This window comes from Thunnus maccoyii, chromosome 22, assembly GCF_910596095.1.
Source record: "Thunnus maccoyii chromosome 22, fThuMac1.1, whole genome shotgun sequence".
Lineage (NCBI taxonomy): Eukaryota > Metazoa > Chordata > Actinopteri > Scombriformes > Scombridae > Thunnus > Thunnus maccoyii.
Window position 1 is genome coordinate 21,492,536 of NC_056554.1, and position 19,069 is coordinate 21,511,604.

The window sequence follows — 19,069 nt, forward strand, 5'->3', positions numbered from 1 at the left end:
CTGTGACATTTATTATGTTTTTTGGGTTTTTTTTTCTTCCAGACAACACTACATGATTCTGCAAAGTTAGAAGCCATGATGGTGGAAATCAGACATAGACTGTACAAATAAAATGTTCCAGGATCAATTATTTATGAAACAAGCCCACACTTGTACGAAGTACATGTGGCAACCTGCAGCCCTTCACCAAATGTTCAGCATCGTGTTTGACTGACAGTTTCAGTTGCTTGACCTGAGCGTTTATTTTTTTTGGCAGTTTGCCTCTTTTAAGCTTTTAGATAAATGTTTGCTTGATGACAGTCGTGTGTGTCCTTGTGTGAAGGTGGATGTGCAAAATGAAGGTGGATTTTTATTTACATCATTCGTTTAATAGGTTTTTTTTGTTTAAAAGGGGAAACACACATTTTATACACACAGCACTCAGTGATAGAAAAAACCTACTGTCTCACAAACCTTTTTAGAATATGATGCTTATTTACAGTCTTGGGATTCGTACCAAGACCAGACTAATCACTCAAGAAACAGACATGAGGGAAGAAGGTAGGGGAAGAAGAAACCGAAAAAGACGATCTTGGCAAGAGAGCGGGGAGATTAAATGCTTTGTGGCTCTCGGTGACTCAGATGGCAGCCGAGAGAGAGAGAGAGAGAGAGAGAGAGAGAAAAGAAAAGGAGGAAGCAGAGAGGATGAATGGAGGGGGAACAACGGATCAGAGGGAAGCAGAAATGGAGGGACACAATGGGAAGAAAAGGAGAGAAAAGAAAGAAGGACTCAGCTGGTTCTTGGTGACTCAGAGGGCAGCTGAAGGGCTGATGGGGACAAACAGTCTTTGGTGTAATGCCAACAGTATTAATGGATGAGCTGTAGTGAGACGTAAATGGACGCAACCTGAACAACAGAGCAGCTCCGGTTCTGTCAAAGCACGAAGTAACCTTTGGTTTGTCATAACAGCTCATGGCTGGAGGTAAATCATCCGCCGCTTTATCTGTTTGAAGCTCGTCGAGGAGCGTTTGGAGGATTTTGAAACCCTTCCAGTGCTCGTAAAGGCTGATATAGTTCTCGGAATATTTTTTATAGACACCTGAACAGACGTTTACATTGTTCGCAGTTGGTTTTGTTCACAGCGACGCAGTTTTGTTGTGTCGCTTTTCTGTTTTTTTTTGTGACTTATAGTCTCTCTTCTTTCCTTTTTTCAATTAAAACATGTTTTGTTGTTGTAAAAGTACCAAAAACCTCCTACTTACTTCTGTCTTTATTTAGCAGTGAAAAGGCCAAAGTATAAGATCTCGTACTGTGTATAATCAGGAGTTTTACAACTTTTAAAGCTTCACATGTCAATATATCTGCATGTCAGTAGCAACACATCAAATTATGTTTTATCTGTAAATGATGGACAGAAGGAAAAGGAGAAAAACAGTTTTCATATTCTTTGTGTCATTCCTGTGTCACTAAAAATATCATATTGGCCAAAAATGTTGCGTTTGTTGTCCATATTTTAAGTTAATTAGCTCAAGCAAACTTGTGAACATGTTTCAGTAAAATCTGGGTCAAAGTTGAGTCATTAGAAAAGAATCTATATATATATATATATATATATATATATATATATATGTATATTTACATTTGCAAAAGGTGAAACAGTGAGAAAAATGTCACAGAAAAGTGTCAAAACCATCAAATTACAGACCATGTAATTCTCCAGACCTAAATATGCATCTGAAAAACAAGAGAAAGGTAAAAAGAGGCAGACGTATTTTCCATAAACGTATCCACTTGCTGGATGTGGTCAAAAGATCCACAAGACTTTTGATTAATAATCTGATAAGTTTCTTATCAGCAGCGTTAAACCCAAAAAACACCTTTGAATGACACATGAAGCACTTTTAAAACAGCTTTTGTCAAAGCAGAAGAAACATGTTTTCTCTGTTTTCAAAACTCCAAAAGTCACATTGTAGTTTCAGGTCTTTTTTTCACATTTATCCCCTTTGATAACGATGTTTCCCTCATTTATTTAAAGAAATTGACACCCAAACACTCTCTGTCCTTCTCTCTCTCTTCAGTTCGTGGCGCAACCAAACTGCCAGCAGCTCCTCGCCACGCTGTGGTACGACGGCTTCCCGGGCTGGAGGAGACGACACTGGGTGGTCAAACTGGTCACCTGCTTCATCATCGGACTCCTGTTTCCTGTCTTCTCACTGGTACGCAAGGACGGGGGTGGGAGAGGGATGAAGATGGAGGAGAGATGGGAGGAAGTGTAAGGAGGAAGGAAGGGTTTGAGGAAAATTCGAAGCAATTGAGGCAGGAAGGACGAGAGTAAAGTAGCTGAGAAAGAGAGCGAGGAAAGGAGAAAGTAAGGAGGGAGGAGGAGAGAAAGCGAGGGATGAACGAGGGAGATGGAGTGAATAAGTAGAAGAATAAAAGAAAACAGAACGAAGGGAAAGAAAGAGAGATGATGGAGGCAAGACTAAAGAAAATAAGGATGAATGGAGTGAATTAGGACAGAAGAAGAGAGGAAGGACATTTTTTTTTTTCCTCAAAGAAAATTTGTTGCCAGGCAGCAATTAAGCGAAACTCTTATTGGCTGGAAAATGGAGCAGCTGTTGCCAGGAAACATGAGCATAACAACAACACTCAATCGAAAAACCGAAGGAGGGAGTGTTGGTTTTATTTGTAAGGAGCCAGTGAGAGTGTTTGGAGATATTTGCACATGATGCTTGTTTAGGTCGGGGCAGCTGTGGCTCAGGAGGCAGAGCAGGTCGTCCACTAATTGGAAGATCGGCAATTCGATTCTTGGCTCCTCCGGTCCACATTGGGCAAGATACTGAACCCCAAATTGCTCCCGACGGCTGTGCCATCAGTGTGTGTGAGTGTGTGTGTATGAATGATTAGATCCTCCTGATGAGCCGGTTGGCACCTTGCATGGCGGCCTCTGCCATCAGCGTATGAAGACTAGAAAGGTGCTATATAAGTGCGGTCCATTTACCACGATTGGTTGAAGAATACAACTGAAAAGTGTCAGTGAAGAGGAAGTGACTTCATCTCAAACCAGACAGATTCAAACGCTTTAGAAAGTAAGTTTACTCGTTTGTGAATAAAACTAAGCAGTAGAGGTTGTTAATATGTATTTACCCAGTTTATTTTAACCAGGATACTTGAGTAAAGAGTTTAATAAGAAGAAGAAGAAGAAGAAAACTTCTCAGACTTCTCAGTATTAGAGTTTGACACACAAACAAAGACTGTAACAGCTTTCTTGACTCAAACACAGAAAAATTAAGAAGAAAATAGATAAAACGACAGAGGTCTACAGCACAGAGGAATAAGATATATCAGACTTTGGATACACACAATACTTGTAAGTAGATCAATTCATTGTTGGTTTGGCTCCAGACATGAGATTTGTTAACAGTAAGAAAAATATGTCCCATGTCCCACCAGTATAGTTTTACATATATCCTAATTTTTAAACTTGACCACCTCTAGGCTCCAAATGTGCTTAAATCATATTAAAAGTATGATTGTCTAAATGTGTTAACCCTGTGATAAACTGGTGACCTGTCCAGGGTGTACTTAACACTAAATAGTTATTTTATTTATTATTTTGTATTTATATATTTATGTTTTTCTCTCTTTTAATGCATTTTCGGGATCAAATTTGAGTGTAAATATCTAACAAACCCATTTTACAGTAAGGAAATCACAGATATTATATGCAGATTTCCTAACAAACTAAAGTATATTTGAGGGAAAATGTAATTTTTAGTGTTTGTTTGGTTCTTTTTGTACTTTGATGAGGGTGAATAACAAGATCGAGGTTACAGTTTACATCTTTTCTGAACCTTTGTGGTGCGTTCAAAGACACAAAATACCAAAATAAGCCAGACTAAGAAGACATGACAAGACTAAGTAATCAGTTTTTAAGTGAGTTATGTTGACTTAAATGTTAATGTGAGGACGATAATTTCCTTCGTTTACATAATAGCCGAGTATTGCTTTAATGTGATTAAGTTATGAATGCTTTAATAATGCATTTAAACGCACGTCTCTGCCTCTCTTTCTCTCTCTTCTTCTGCTGTTCAATTCCATTTAAAACTCTACTGGCATGACTCAGTGTAGGCTGAGGTTTGCCAGGAAAGAGTAGACGAGCAGAACAAGTAAACAAGCATCATTACAGTAATAACGCTGGCAAAAACAATAGCAATAACCGCTCTGATAGACAAATCATTCCCCACAGTGCAAGGTGACGGGTAGCTGAGAGCGAGCACGATCGACTTCTGTACAATCTCTACTTTTTGCTTCACGGTTCGCGCAGAAGTGCATCATTAGAGGGAAAAATGATATGACAATAAGAGTTTTAAGCATCAGCAAATCTCTGACATCGTCTTTCTTGTTTATTGTAATAGAAAAAAACTTAATTGTGGGTTATATAATATCACAATTTGGAGAAGAACACAGAGACAGTTATTGTTCTCTTTTTGTTTCAGTGGATGCAAGACAGTTTCATCCATTCGTCCTCTTTTTGTGTCTGTGTTGCATCTTTTTACGGATCTTTTAAGGACAAATCTCTCTCTTGATATTGATCATGCAAGCAGCAACTACCAATGCAGAAATACCTTTTAAAGTTCAACTCCACTGACTGACCCCCATTCAAAAAAGTGTCAACTTCTCTCTAGAAATACTAAGTCAATCATTTTTTTCATTATGGTCTTGCTATATTCAGGCCTTCTAATAAGTCTGCTGGTGGTTATTTTGGAAATTATTGCTCCGTTAATAAGATTTGAAGACTTATAATAGCTTTGGACTCGCATAGAGTCTGACTATTGTTGCCTCATCTCCTCTTTTCATCTCCTATCTCTATCTTCTGTCCTCCTTTTCTCTCCCTTTTTCCTTTTTTCTCCTGTCTCCTTCACCTTCTTCTTCTCCTGTCATGGAAGTTATCTGAAGATACTAAACACACGTGTGAAATAATACACAAAACACTTGAAAATTATTAATATTGTACAATAAGGAGACAGGACACACAAACACGAAGCGAATCATTCCTCTGTCTCGCTATACAAAGCCAAACTGACCTTTTTATCACCTTTAGAGACAAAGAAATGATCATCAATTGGTCAAATCATACAAACTTATGGATTACAGCCAATGGCAGCCGTGAGATACATCTACATGCACTTGTATGTTATATAAGAGGCTGAACAAACCCATGGCCCCTCGCCCTCGTAGCATGTCTGGCTTATACTAAGACTCAAAATGTTACCTTATTTGGACGTAAGCCAGAAGGAAAGAAAGGTCATCAGGAATAAAACATTCCTTCCCTCAGACGCACTCAGTAACAAAGGAGAGAAATACGATCTTACTTCACATTTAGTGTATTAAAATGATAAATCCAGTCCTTCCACTTCTTTTCACTTTCACTCACCCCTTCCTCACCCTTTCCTTCCCTCTCTGTCTCCTTCTTTCTCTATCTGTTTCCTGTTTTAACTCATGTTTCTCCTCCTCTTCCTCCTCCACAGATCTACCTGTTGGCTCCTAAGAGCGCGTTGGGTCGTTTCATCAAGAAGCCCTTCATCAAGTTCATCTGTCACACTGCGTCCTACCTGACCTTCCTCTTCCTCCTGCTGCTGGCCTCGCAGCACATCGCCCGGACCAACCTGCACATGCAGGGACCCCCACCCACCATCGTGGAGTGGATGATTCTCCCGTGGGTGCTGGGTATGTATGAATGGACGGATTTTCAGTCTGTTGTGTGTGTGTGATGCATTCAAGTGTTTTTTGTTTTGTTTGTTTGTGCTTTTTCTCAGCTTGCTTCTTGTTGTAATAGTCCGTTAATTAATTAGTCGATTGTGAGAAAATTAATCTGCAACTATTTTGATGATTGATTAGTTGTTTGGCTCATTTTTCAAGCAGAAATGCCAAACATTTGATGGTTCCAGCTTCTCAAATGTGAGCATTTTCTATTTATACTTGTCTTACATTATTGTAGAATTAATATTTTGGGATTTTGGACAGTTGGTTGGAAAAAACAAGACATTTGACACTTCAGGCTGGTAAATGTGATTGTTCAGCTATGGGTTACAAACAATTTAGTAGAGACTTTTAGCTCCACAACTCCTTGAAATCACTTTTATACTGTAGTAAATTGCAACAGCATATTTGTTTTGAAGGAAACATAATGCCGCCAGAGTTACGTTTTCTATTTACATAATGAGGAAAACGTATCCAACAAGTCGCAAAAATGTTGATACCGAATGTATCAGTCAAATATTAAATAGTTTTTCGCCTTTTTTATCTTTTTTATGGTTATGTGAAGGTGTCGGCAGCACTTCGTTAAGGTTAGGGAAAGATCCTTGTCTGCAGTGAGTTGAGATTTAATGTATTCTTTAACATTTGACCTTGATGTTTCACTAAACTTAACTGACCTGCTGTTGTTGCCTAAACCTAAACACACAGGACTCAAAATCATTCATAAAAATGTTACCTGTGAACATAATCCAGGCAGTGATTACATACAGTATGAAACCACAACATGATGTGGAAATAACTCGAGTAATTCTGCTCTGTCTGCTGTGTTTCCTGGTGAATAAATTGGTCTCTGTGCCTCTTATGTGACCAGTTTGTAAGATTGTTTGGTGAACAGAGAAAGTCAGACAGTCAGTGTTGGTTTTCTTTACAAAGAAACTGAATCTTTGTCTAAACTTTACTAGACCTCAAAGTTTTGGAGTTATGTCACACTTTTATTTGTTCATTTGTACTTCCTTTTTCTTCGCTGGAGTTTTTTTTTTTTTCTTTGATAAATGAGTCATATCTCATATTTACTTCCACCAAAGACATGAATGAGTCACTGCTCAGTAAGAAGCAGGATGGAGAAACGTATCTTCTATCTAGACAGTGAAAAACAACCAGATATAAAATTACTGTAAAAACAACTTCTTATCTTTTTTTTTTTCCTTTTACTTTGATTGCAAATCATCCAGAATCCTCTCCGAGTGTGTCTGTACGAGTGTGTATGTGAGAGACGGAGTTTAACTGTATGTTTGTATAGTGGGATGTGGGTGTGTGTGGAGGAGGTGGTTGTGTGTGTGTGAGGGTGGGTGGGTTGGTGGGTGGGTGTGAAAAATGAGTGATTACATCTCCATAATCTCTCTCAGAGCTGACACCGATCATTTCCAAATCATAATCACTTGGAAACATACAAAACCATCTGTTCTCCTCCATACTGTAAGTTCTCTTCTTCTGGCTTTTTCTCTTTGAAATGCTCGGCTTACAAAACGCTTCTGATAAAAAGAAGAAGAAGAAGAGAAAAAAAAAAACATTCACTGTTACAGTAGCAGCTTGTAATGTTGATGATAAAACATTAGATCATAGCGGAGGTCTCGTTTTAAAGCCGTGAAGCCACTTTTATGTTAATTTTGAACACAATGTATCACTGTTATGTCATGAAACACAAAAGAAAACCTCGGCTTCACCTTCATTGAAACAAATTACGGTTTCTCTTTGAGCACATTTTCCCATTTAAAACCAATCAAACAACAGAAGAAACATGATTTTCAGATGTGGCCATTTCTCTGCACTTTGCGATTTGCCATTTTTAATCAGTTTTCAGTGCCTACCTTGGTATTTTTGTTTACTGTGATGTCATTTTTTGGAGTATCTTCAAATGCTTCATATCCCTAGAATCTGTACAACCTAAGCTAAAAGGTTATTTAGGTCAATAAACCATAATAATTGATGTAGGTATTGAAATTGTGTCATATATTTAAAAAATACAAAAATCTGACATGTTTTTTCATCAGATTCTACTGAATAAACACACAAAACACATTAATCCAAAACATTTCTGAATGTAGAAACATGAACAAAATACTTCTTAACATTCCATAAGTTATTTAAACTATGTACATTTTTTAGTTTTTGAGATATGCTCATTTTTATGAGCAGAGTGCAAAGGCGTTTTATTAGTTTCATCTGCAATAGACATATTTCCCAAGTGCCTACATTGGTAATTTTGCTTATTGTGATGTCATTTCCCAGAATATCTTAAAATGACTCATATCCCTAAAATCTGTACAACCTAAGTTAAAAGGTTATGTAAGCCAATAAACCATAATGACTGATATAGGCCTAAGTATTGAAATTGTGTCATAAATTAAAGTCAATCCACTATAAAAGATATTTCACAATTTTATGTGAGGAGAAAAACTTGATAGACAGATAAAAACAGATATGATGTACTATTAAAACTTAGAATACTCAACTCAACATTTATATTTACAATCTCAGAATAATCTGGGCAGCATTACCGTAAATTTCCTACAAAATGGGTCAAACAAGGCAAATTAGTTGTATATGAACATCATTCGGGGGAGACTCACTAGCACGACTAGTCATTAAAGTAGAAAAAGATACCTGATACCTGAAAGATCATTTACATACTGTATATATTACAGAGAGCCTTTATCAACCAACTAAATATTTGGCAGTTGTTTGAATCAAAGCAGGAACCATCGTACCCACAATGTCGCCCAGACTCACCTGCCAAAGTACATATTTCCCTGAGAAGTCGTATCAGCCAAACTGGCAGCTACAGCAGGGCCAACACTACTAAATCTTATAAAAATAGTAGTAACTAATTGCTATTAAAAGTAGTAGTAGCTGTATAAAATGCACATTATGTTACCTGGTTCCAACGTTTTAAAATATTTCATTAATTTTCATTGCTCAGTAGAGTCTCTCAGCCAGCAGCCAGCGTAACGCCGGCTTTAAACACCTTGGCTCCACTGCAGTTGAAATGTTTTTTGTGCTTCAGGTGCAGGAACAATGACGGACAATGATCGAACCTGATGGCAATGTCATTGATGAATTATGGGTCATGAATGAAGCTGCCTCGCTACCAAGTCCCGTTTACATCTGGAGCTTCTCTCTGAGGTGCAAAAAGTAACTCAGAGTTGAAGAATCACACCAGAGTCAGACCGGAGTTTGAACCCAAAACCCTTTTCACCCCTTTTTGGGTCGTTTGATTAATTAATTAAGCCGTCTAATAAAGCCCTCTACATTGGCCACGTAACAGCCTGCGTTTCACTTGTGACCTGAAGCATATTTTTAGGCTTCAAGTATATTTTCCCTCCATTTTACACATGTAACTACATTTTTTGTGTGTGAGGCTCTGAGCACTTCTAAAAACTCAGATGACCTACACTCAACATCCTTTACAGTTTTTAAACATACCCAACATTTGAGGAGTTTACGGAGATTTGAGTTACCTTGTTTTGAAGAAGTACAAGTCTTGTCTCCAACAAACTACATTCATATGCATCTCATTTGCACTTGCTGCAATGTTTTGGAGTGAAAATAATATTGGTTTTACTTTTTTATTTTTAACCAACACCACAATGTTCCCCAAATCTCAACCAGATGTTTTCACGGTCTAAACAAAATCATTAAAAACCCAAACATATACTGCATATTTTTAGGGAAACCAGATGAAATAGAAAATTACTTATAAATTATTTAGAATAAAACTTGACTCTGTCTAAAGTTAGTCACACAGAACAAATATGTTTGTTCGCTCCCGAGGCTGCTGCCAAAAGAAAACATTCAACAAAAGTTTGGTCACAGAGCAGCAAGCAAGCAAGCAGAAACCACTGATGGATGACATTAACGTGCTCATACGTGTGTGACTGCGTGTGTGTGCGTGTGTGCATGTAAATAACCAGCAGTGTGTGTTTGTTTGTCTGTCTGTCTGTGTGTTTCAGGCTTCATCTGGGCAGAGATTAAGGAGATGTGGGACGGGGGATTCACAGAGTACATCCACGACTGGTGGAATCTGATGGACTTCGCCATGAACTCCCTCTACCTGGCCACCATATCACTGAAGATAGTGGCCTACGTTAAGGTACGACCAGACAGCTGTTGCTTAAAAACTAACCTGACAGGAATCAAGCTTCTCAAAACAAAAAGGAGAGAGGAGTAAAAACCTTATTTTGTATATTTAGATGCCTCATGGTATAACTATGCTTAGTGCAGATTTCTTAAAAACATACAAACAAACACACTACAGCAAATCAGTTCTCTATGTTTCATACCTGGCAGAATAGTTTTAGGTTGTAGTTCCTGTCATTGTTCAAAGTTTTGATTCACTGAAGGCTTCTTGATTGCTTTTTCTCGCCCTTATGGTGGAATATGATTATCTAATCACTATTAGATGTGTTATTAGGATGTGGCCTATATATATAACATGTTTTTAAGAACTCTGCACCAAGCGTCAGTTACTCGATGAGGCATCCGGATATACAAAATAACATACGAGGCAAAGAACAGGTTTACTCCACTGAATCTGTTGTTTACTGTAATAGGACACATCAGTGTGTATTTATCACTCTTACATTACTACTTATAACAGGCAAATAGAGAAGCTCTGCTCAAATCCTATTAGATTATACAAGTATTTTCCAGTCAGTTTAACTTTAACTCATGTTTCACCAGTTAGTTCAGATTAAACCTTCCATGTTTGCATAGAATCCGCAGGGGTCTGCATGACATAAATATCCTAATCTGTCCATGTCGGACTTTATGTTTTTCAACACAACATAATCTGGAAATAATTTATGGGCACTAGGGGTGTGCCTGAATACAAATACATTATTCAGCAAAGCACAAATAGTGGGTTTTATACAAATATTTGTTTAATACAAATATTTTAAAAATTATTTGTTGGGGGTGTTCCCCAGAGATAAAGCTGAGCTACTGACACAAGCAAAGTGCTCTCAACGGACTCTCCATAACCTGTTGTTCCACTTCTCCTTTCCACAAAGTTAGGTTGTAAAAAATAGGCAATAAATAAAAAGTGCAAAGCAATAATTTCCTTTGAAGTTCCTCCCTACACATTACACGGTGTGCTGTCTCTGTGTTATGGGTGTACAAATAGATAGGTCTGGCTGCAATGAGGCAATGAGTAAAGTTTTAGGTCAGTAGTCAGCGCAGTCGTCTATGATCTGGGAGATTCCAGTTCAAGACCCGATGTGGGGACCTCCTTCCAAGGTAGTTTATTCATAAAAACTTATTGTAACACTTAAATTTTCTAAAAATTAAAAGTGTCATAAAAGCAAAAAACAGGATTTTTAAGCCTCTTTCCACTTTTATTCGAATACAAATACAGATACTGGGATCTCTGCACATCCCTAATGGGCCCAGACCTCTGTGTTTGTGTCTTAAAAATCACATTCATTTGCTAAATGACAACAGCAAATACGCTTTGAAGGAAACACGATGCTGACTGAATTACATTTTCTATCAACATAATGAGGAAATATCCTGAAGACAACTGGACTCTTGACTCTTGACTCTTGAAGATGTTTTACTTCTCATCTGAAAAGCTTCTTTACTTCAACAAAAAGCAGAAATACAGAACCACAGACTGGACTCAGGGTCCAACTCTCTCTATGCCCACATCCACCCTGACCTCCATCTTTGGACTTCAGTATGATATTTAAACGTAGCGCTTCAATCGTTGCCTGTTAACACAATCCAGGCAGTGATTATGTTTACTAAAGCAACTTAATTGGAACAACAGTTTAGTAGTTTATGAATGTAATTTCTAGGAGGCAGAGTTGTCTGTGCAGATGTTCTCGTGTGTGTCAAAACTGATGATGATGATGATGATGATGATGATGTGCAGACGGTATGCACCATATTCAGAAGTGTGTGAAGTGTAAATAGAGCTGCATCTGCTGTCTATGTTCATTTTTTTCTTACATTTTCCACATCGTAACATGCAGCTGGGTGACAGATGGGAGGTTTTTCCTGTCTTTTTTCACCTGTCTGTATAACGATGTAGAAGAAGAAGATTCAGTTTTACTCCGTTATAATGATTTCAGTCACGCAGGGCCGAAGAGCAGCACCATGAAATGTGAAATAGCCAATCAGTTTGTAGCTTTTATGTGTATAATTGTTGTTCGTATGAACCGTAAACATCAGACATGACCTTTGACCTATGAGACAACCAACTGCTGTTTGTCTTTAAAGGCCACATGCAGTAATTCAACCGTGAGTTCAATCATTGTCTTTCACAGCACAGCTATCAGCTTCAATAATAACTTTGTTCAGCTGCACACCCTGCATGCATACAAGATTTATCAATTTATTAAGAGTAAATGTAATTTAATCACACACACACACACACACACACATACACACACACCAGACGGCCAGGCCATCTGCAGCAGCTGTGAGTCACTGATGGTGACGGGTGGCCCTCCTACACATCTCCCACACACACATACATACATACATATGCATATACAGTTATACACACACATATAGATACAGCTGCTGTGTAAAATGCATAAACACACACACACGCAACTGTATCCTTCAATAAAAAAAAACACAGATAAAAGTTTACACACAGAGATGCACGTTCACACTCAATTAAAGCGTCTTTAGCCTGTGCGACAATCGTGTAAGTTTATTACGTGTCACATTGTGCTTATAATAAAAAGCTTAATTGCACGTTGAACAATATCAATTTGAGGCTTTCAGATGTGCAGTGAATGCGTAGTGAATCTCAGCGCTATGAGACACGTCATCCATCTGCAGCTCCGGGGCTCGTTTCATGAAAGCGATCTGCGAGCGCTGCTTACATGCAGATAGTAAATAGTGCCACTATCCCGTCTCATAAATGAGTGTCACTCTTAAATTACAGATAAATTAGTGAGTCTTGCCCTTCCATGAGTTGCAAGTATGGTGTTTTCTTTTGTTTAGTTAAATGTGTTGCAGCTTGCATGTTGGAAATTTGGTTAAACGGACTCCAGATGTTTTGCAGCAAAAAGTCACATCAACTTCTTTATCGTTTCACCGCCATCGTTTTGGTTTTTGTGTGCCGTGGAGCTGGATGAGTGGAGCAGGTGGACCCAAACGCAGAGACGGTAGGCAGGGAAAATCCGATGCAGATATATTTAATGAAAATGTAAAAAGTCACAGGAACAAACAAGAATGCAGGAGACACAAGGACACTAACCAGGAACATCAGACAAAAGCAGGACGACTCGACAAAGACCGAACTGAAAACTGGACTATGAATACACAGGGAGTGATTGCAAACGAGACACAGGTGAGACACATGAAATAATCAAACACAGGAAGTAAAGTGACCAGACACAAGGAGGTAATATTTCAAAATAAAACAGAAACTAAAGTAAACAAACAGGTGACACAGGAGGAACACACAAAGGAAACAGAGAAAACCGAAACCAGGAAACAAAAGCAACACAAATGAAAAAAGTCCAACTAAAAACAGAAAAAGACTGAGGGCATCAGAAGGATAACAACAAAAACCAAGGAAGTCAAAAGAACAAAAACACAAAGAGTCCAAAGTCCCGGTAGGACGTGACAACAAGTGTGTTTTCTCCTTAAACTTTATTAAAAAAACTTGTCGTTGACTCGTGTCGTAGCAGCAGTCACATTGTGAGAATTTGGTCTTAAATTTCTAACTCACATCAGTCGTCAGTGGACGTGTCTCACTGTGTCATTTAGGACCACCATTTTGGATTTATGACCACAGACTTCACCACGTTTCTCTCATGATTGCAACCCGAAACCACACAGTGTAAAGAACCTTTACACAAAACAAACAAACAGAAGCAGATGTTGGCACAACATGTTTTACTTTTTACTCTTTTTCTTTTTTTTCCTTTGAATATTTAAAATCTTCCAGAGAGCTGAGAGTCCTAAATTTTGCTCTGTCATTGTGTGAATGTGTGTGTGTGTGTGTGTGTGTGTGTGTGTGTGTGTGTGACACAGAGAGAGAGAGAGAGAGAGAGAGAGTGCATCTGAGAGAAAGTGCGAGAGTCTATAAATTAATGAGTGCGCATCTGTGTGCATGTTTCTGTTTCCGGCTGTCCCGCTCTGTGTGTGTGTGCATGTGTGTGCGTGTGCATGTGTGTGTGTGTGTGTGTGTGTGTGTGTGTGCGGATGGTGAATGCTAATAGAGGCAGAGTTAACAAGACAGAAGTCCTGTGGAAGTCTAATGGCTGAATTTAGAATGAGGAGGAAGCCGAGCATGAGAAAACTGAGAGATGTGGAGAAAGATGACGGGATGGGACGGAGAGAGAGAGAAGGAGAGAGAGAGATAAATGAGTAACATGGCTGGAAAAGTAGAGTGATGGATGGATAAAATGAGAGATGAAGGACGAGGAAGCGTCCGAGAGATTAACAGAAAGAAAAGGAGATCGGGATTGAGAGGAAAGCTGGTAGAAGAGGAGGATGAGAGAGGTCAGAGTGTTAAGTTTCATAAGATCACTAAAGGTTTTGGTTGATTTGTGGGTGTTATTGGGCACTATATAAAAAAAAAAAAACAGATCGTTTGTCTTTTAAGAAATACTCTGACATGTTGAGGGGAAACTCTTGTTTGCTCTCTTTCTGAGAATAAAAGGATAATGGTAGTTTTTTCTTGTCAGAAAATCACATGAAGTCACCAAAACTAAGAGTGCATTAGTTTGTCTCTTACTTAGTTGTAACATTCAGCCTCAGGCACATAGATAAATCTTTTAAAAATGGTTACAAAGATATAGTTTATTTCTTTTTTTTAAAGCCAAGTAACTTTCTGAAACAGCCGGGTGCTGTAGTTTTTAGCAAACGATACTCACAAAGGAGGAAATAGTCCATTTGTCGGGAACTATTTTCATCAGTGGATTAATACACATTTAGTGCTTTAGTGAGTATTTCTAGCAGTGGAGCAGCACATAATAAACTACAGTGTGTGTGTTTTAATGGTGATGAAGGAAAATGTCACCCAGTGCAACGGTGTGGTTTAATGACGTGTTTTTAATAGTTTTGGACAACAATGGAGAACCTTTATGTAGCTTCAAACCTGTATTGAGGTTCATGATAACTGTCGGCAGCCAACAAGCTCATAAACTCGCAGGTTAAACATCACTGACTTTATTCTTTAAGCTGATGTTTTGGGGAAACAGCGCAATCGTCAAACTGCTGCTTCATCTTAGCAGGTTTGTGTGTTTGTTCGCTGCCTACATTAAGGATAAATTAGATGTTGGTTTAAGTTTTTTTTCCATAAGATTTGTTAACAGTAAGAAGAAAATATTGACAATATTGAGAGGTAGGTCCAGGAGAGCTAGCATAGCTTTGTCAAAGATGCCTTCAAACATCTCCAAAAAAATAAATAACAACAGAAACAGAAACAGAAGAGAAGACATTATGATCTAATAAACAAGTTTATGTATTGAAGTACTGATGTATTGATGAACAACAGTCAAGAAGAAGTCTTGTTGTTGTCATAAAGTTGCATTATTTCCTAACTCTGGTCATTTTTGGATGTATTGTTGCCATCTAACAAGAACATATTAATGAAATAACGTATGTAAGAAAGATTGTAGATGTCGGAAGGTTTATTTTTCCTCTCTGACAAATGCTAGGTTTGCTTTTTCCCTTCGTTTTATCATCTTCGTGGTAAGCTAGGCTAAAAACGTCCTGTATGAATCAATGAAGTGAATGTACAAAGATGAAACTGATATCAGACTATTTCACTAACAAAGACCATTTGAACGGTATAAAAGTAGATTTATTTGGATCGTCGAGAGGGTTCAGGATTGATGAGGTATGGTGGGCTGGAGGCGGGTCGAGGAGAGGGATGAAGGCGGTCGATTGCCGGGGGATGAAAGGGAGCTGAAGGTTGGTCTGGGTCGTGTACGGTGGGATAATGGGGTCGAGGAGAGGGACGAAGAGGGTCGATGGGACGACCGGGGACCAAATGGAATCACGAAGAGGCTGGAGCATCTAGGAACCCGGGGGTCAAGACTCAGGGTGGGGGACATGTGTCTCGATGAGCTTTCTGCTTCGTCGTCCCCCTTGTGGTTCCTAGAATAGGACAAGAAGAATTACTTATGTGGAAGTATTAACCCTAACGAGCATGTCTTTGATGGTGGGAGGAAACCGGAGTACCCGGCGGAAACCCACATGAACACGGGGGAGAACATGCAAACTCCACATAGAAAGGACCTGGGACGGCCGGTGTTCGAACCCAGGACCTTCTTGCTGTGAGGCATAAGTGCTAACCACTGTGAGCCGGGAGAGAAAGGGGTTAGGCACGCTTATATAGGTATGCACGGATGATTGAATTAGTGAGGCACAGGTGATTGAATTTAGTGAAAGAGAGGGGTTTGGTCTTGTTCCTGAACCTTTGTTATTATAATAACTCCATTAATCTAATTCCCAGTAAAACAGAACAAGAGTGCATATTTCAAAATATCTGAGTAACTTATTCAGAAATCAAAAGAATATAATGAAAGATTCAAGTCAGGTGTGTATTAAATGCTTCTTTCACTTTCATTCTGTTTCATATTTTCTTTCCTTGTCCATGTCTCCTCCCCTCCAGTATAACTCCTCTCGTCCCAGGGAGGAGTGGGAGATGTGGCACCCGACGCTGATAGCCGAGGCTCTGTTCGCCATCGCCAACATCTTCAGCTCGCTCAGACTCATCTCCCTCTTCACCGCCAACTCACACCTCGGGCCGCTGCAGATCTCACTGGGACGGATGCTGCTGGACATTCTCAAGTTTCTCTTCATTTACTGTCTGGTAAAAAAAAGACGTTTGACTGTTTTTTTTTTTTGCCTTTATTGGACAGATGTAGACAGGAAAAGATGGGCACAGACATGCAACAACAGGTCCCTGGTGGACCAGACCACTGTTTCCTTTGAAGTTTTTATTCCTTTTCACTCACTAAACTCTGCATCTTTGATGATTATAAGCAAAGTCTCAGCTCTCTGTACCCTTGATAGGTTGTAGAAGGACATTACAGGCCTATTCATTACATTCAAAACTCATTAATTCCTTCTCGGGGGAGCTCCTAACCTACAACACAATCCACATGTGAATCGTTCGGCTCCCCGAAGTCCTAAAATCAATCCCGGAGAGCCCGAGGCGCAGAAGCCACATTGCTTCATGCTCACTTACGTAACACCGCTCATGTTGCTGTGGTGCCCTGTTTGAGGTGAAAGCTGTGTGTCAAAAAAAACGCCCCGGAGGAACGGAGGGGGTCGATCCTTGTGTAACATAATGTAATGTTAGATCCAGAATGACTGTGGAGAGAGAAAAACCCCACTAAACGACGGTGAACCAGCTTTTAAAATGGAAAGAAAACTCCACAGATTAATGAGTTTAGTTTGGATGAAAGATTTTACAAATAAGGACTGAAAGAAATATTTTCCTCTGTGTGTTTCCTGTGCAGGTCCTGCTGGCGTTCGCTAACGGTCTGAACCAGCTGTATTTCTATTATGAGACCAAGGCCTCAGAGGAACCCAGTAACTGCAAGGGGATCCGCTGTGAGAGGCAGAACAACGCCTTCTCAACGTGAGTACCATCCTTAATATATGTGTGTGTGTGTAACTGTAGAGGTAAAACATACAGCAGTATACACTTTTATGAATACAGTACGCACATTTGTTGGGACTTTATATGCGTTTTTTTTTTGTTTTCCTCGCTCCAGGCTGAAATACATAAATTCAGTTTTTCAAAGCTCTACTCAGTAATTGGACGTATCATATCTGAGGTTTTTCAGCTTCTAATCAGGAGGAAACTTTAAAGAGGACATTTCATGCTTTTTTGTGATTTTCTGTTATTTATATTTTATGCTGTTATTATGTCAGATGTTAATGTTAAACATGGTCAAAGCTCCAAAACATGAGATGAACGTATGTAAAATGTAAATCCCAGGTTTCAATCTGCCCTGAATGCTTCATTTGCAGTGTCCACGCGCATATTTCGGTTTGGATTTCAGCTTCAACATGTAGGGATGTATTCGAGAAGTTGACATTTCGAGTAAAGAACAAGAAAAAGAAGTGAAATCTCTGAAGACTATAGCTTGTTTACGTAGCTCATGGATGTATAATAAGAGCTGGACTGGGCGCCGCCACGCAGCCTTGCAGCCATTTTTTCCCAGTGGCCACTCGCGGTATTGCAGCGAAAAATCCCCCTGCGGCCCAAAAAGGATTTTCCTCCATAGACCACCATTGTAAAAGAGACACCTGTTAAACTGTTGACAGGACGCCTCGAACTGCAAACAACGTCATTATGACTCTTTCTATTATGGACTTTTGATTCATGGAGGTTTTATGTTTGTAAAACTTTCCTCGAGCCGAGTAAAGCGATTTAAAAATCTGTGACGTCATCACAATGTAAAGTCTATGGCCCGGGCCTAGAAACCTTTTTTGGCATATGCACCAGGCGAGCAATTCCTATAGGACTGAATGGGCGCCATTTTTAGCCCGGTATCCAGCTCTTATAATACATCCATAACGTAGCCTCAAAAGCCGACAGAAACTTCCTGAAGCTGACCAATCAGAACAGAGTGGGCTCACCAGGAGGCGGGCCTTAAAGAGACAGGAGCTAAAACTGCCTGTTTCAGACAGAGGCTGAACTGAGGGGCTGCATAAAGAGCCAGTATAAGATAAATAAGGAGTTTTTAACTGTAAATCATGCAAAGATATTCTAGTAGAGCCCCAGAATATAAATATAGAGCTGGAAATGTGCAGAATACATCCAGTTTAAGAAACTAAAGGTAATTCTGAACATTTTAATCCCAGGATATAAATTTCAGTGATGTTACATGTGGCTCCAGCTTTTTTATGGTTCTTGTAGATCAATAAATACTCCTGAAATGCCTTTATTGATTTTTAAAACTTGCTCTTTTACTAAAACAAAAAAAAAAGAACAACCAAACATCATGAAAAACTTTCAGTCAGTTTTATCTTAGGACAGTAAATAAAATGCTTATAACAGCTGTGATAATATTAGCCAGCAGTACAAGTACAGTGTGTGTGTGTGTAGAGGTGCCGCATCAACCATAATTCAAACACACACACACACACACACACACATACACACTCCTCTTATGCGTCTAGATAATATAATGATATGGAAACGATTTTCGGTGTCGAGCAGCAGCTCAGGCTGCGAACCAGAAGCTCGTTCAGGAGACATGAAGAATATTAATGTGTTATTTTGCGAGACGGATGAATTTGAAAATGCGGAAAGCGAGTCGCTGGGTTTTCGCTTATTGA

General features: G+C 39.1%; 1 protein-coding gene across 1 annotated transcript in view; it reads left to right on the forward strand.

Annotated features, from left to right (window-relative positions):
- trpc5a (transient receptor potential cation channel, subfamily C, member 5a) overlaps positions 1-19,069 on the forward strand; it is a 97,154-nt gene that overhangs the window by 50,785 nt on the left and 27,300 nt on the right. Inside the window, exons 9-13 of the mRNA XM_042402224.1 lie at positions 2,059-2,196; positions 5,512-5,710; positions 9,751-9,890; positions 16,386-16,586; positions 17,239-17,360. Coding sequence (XP_042258158.1) covers positions 2,059-2,196; positions 5,512-5,710; positions 9,751-9,890; positions 16,386-16,586; positions 17,239-17,360 — 800 coding nt within the window. The remainder of the gene's footprint in view (positions 1-2,058; positions 2,197-5,511; positions 5,711-9,750; positions 9,891-16,385; positions 16,587-17,238; positions 17,361-19,069) is intronic.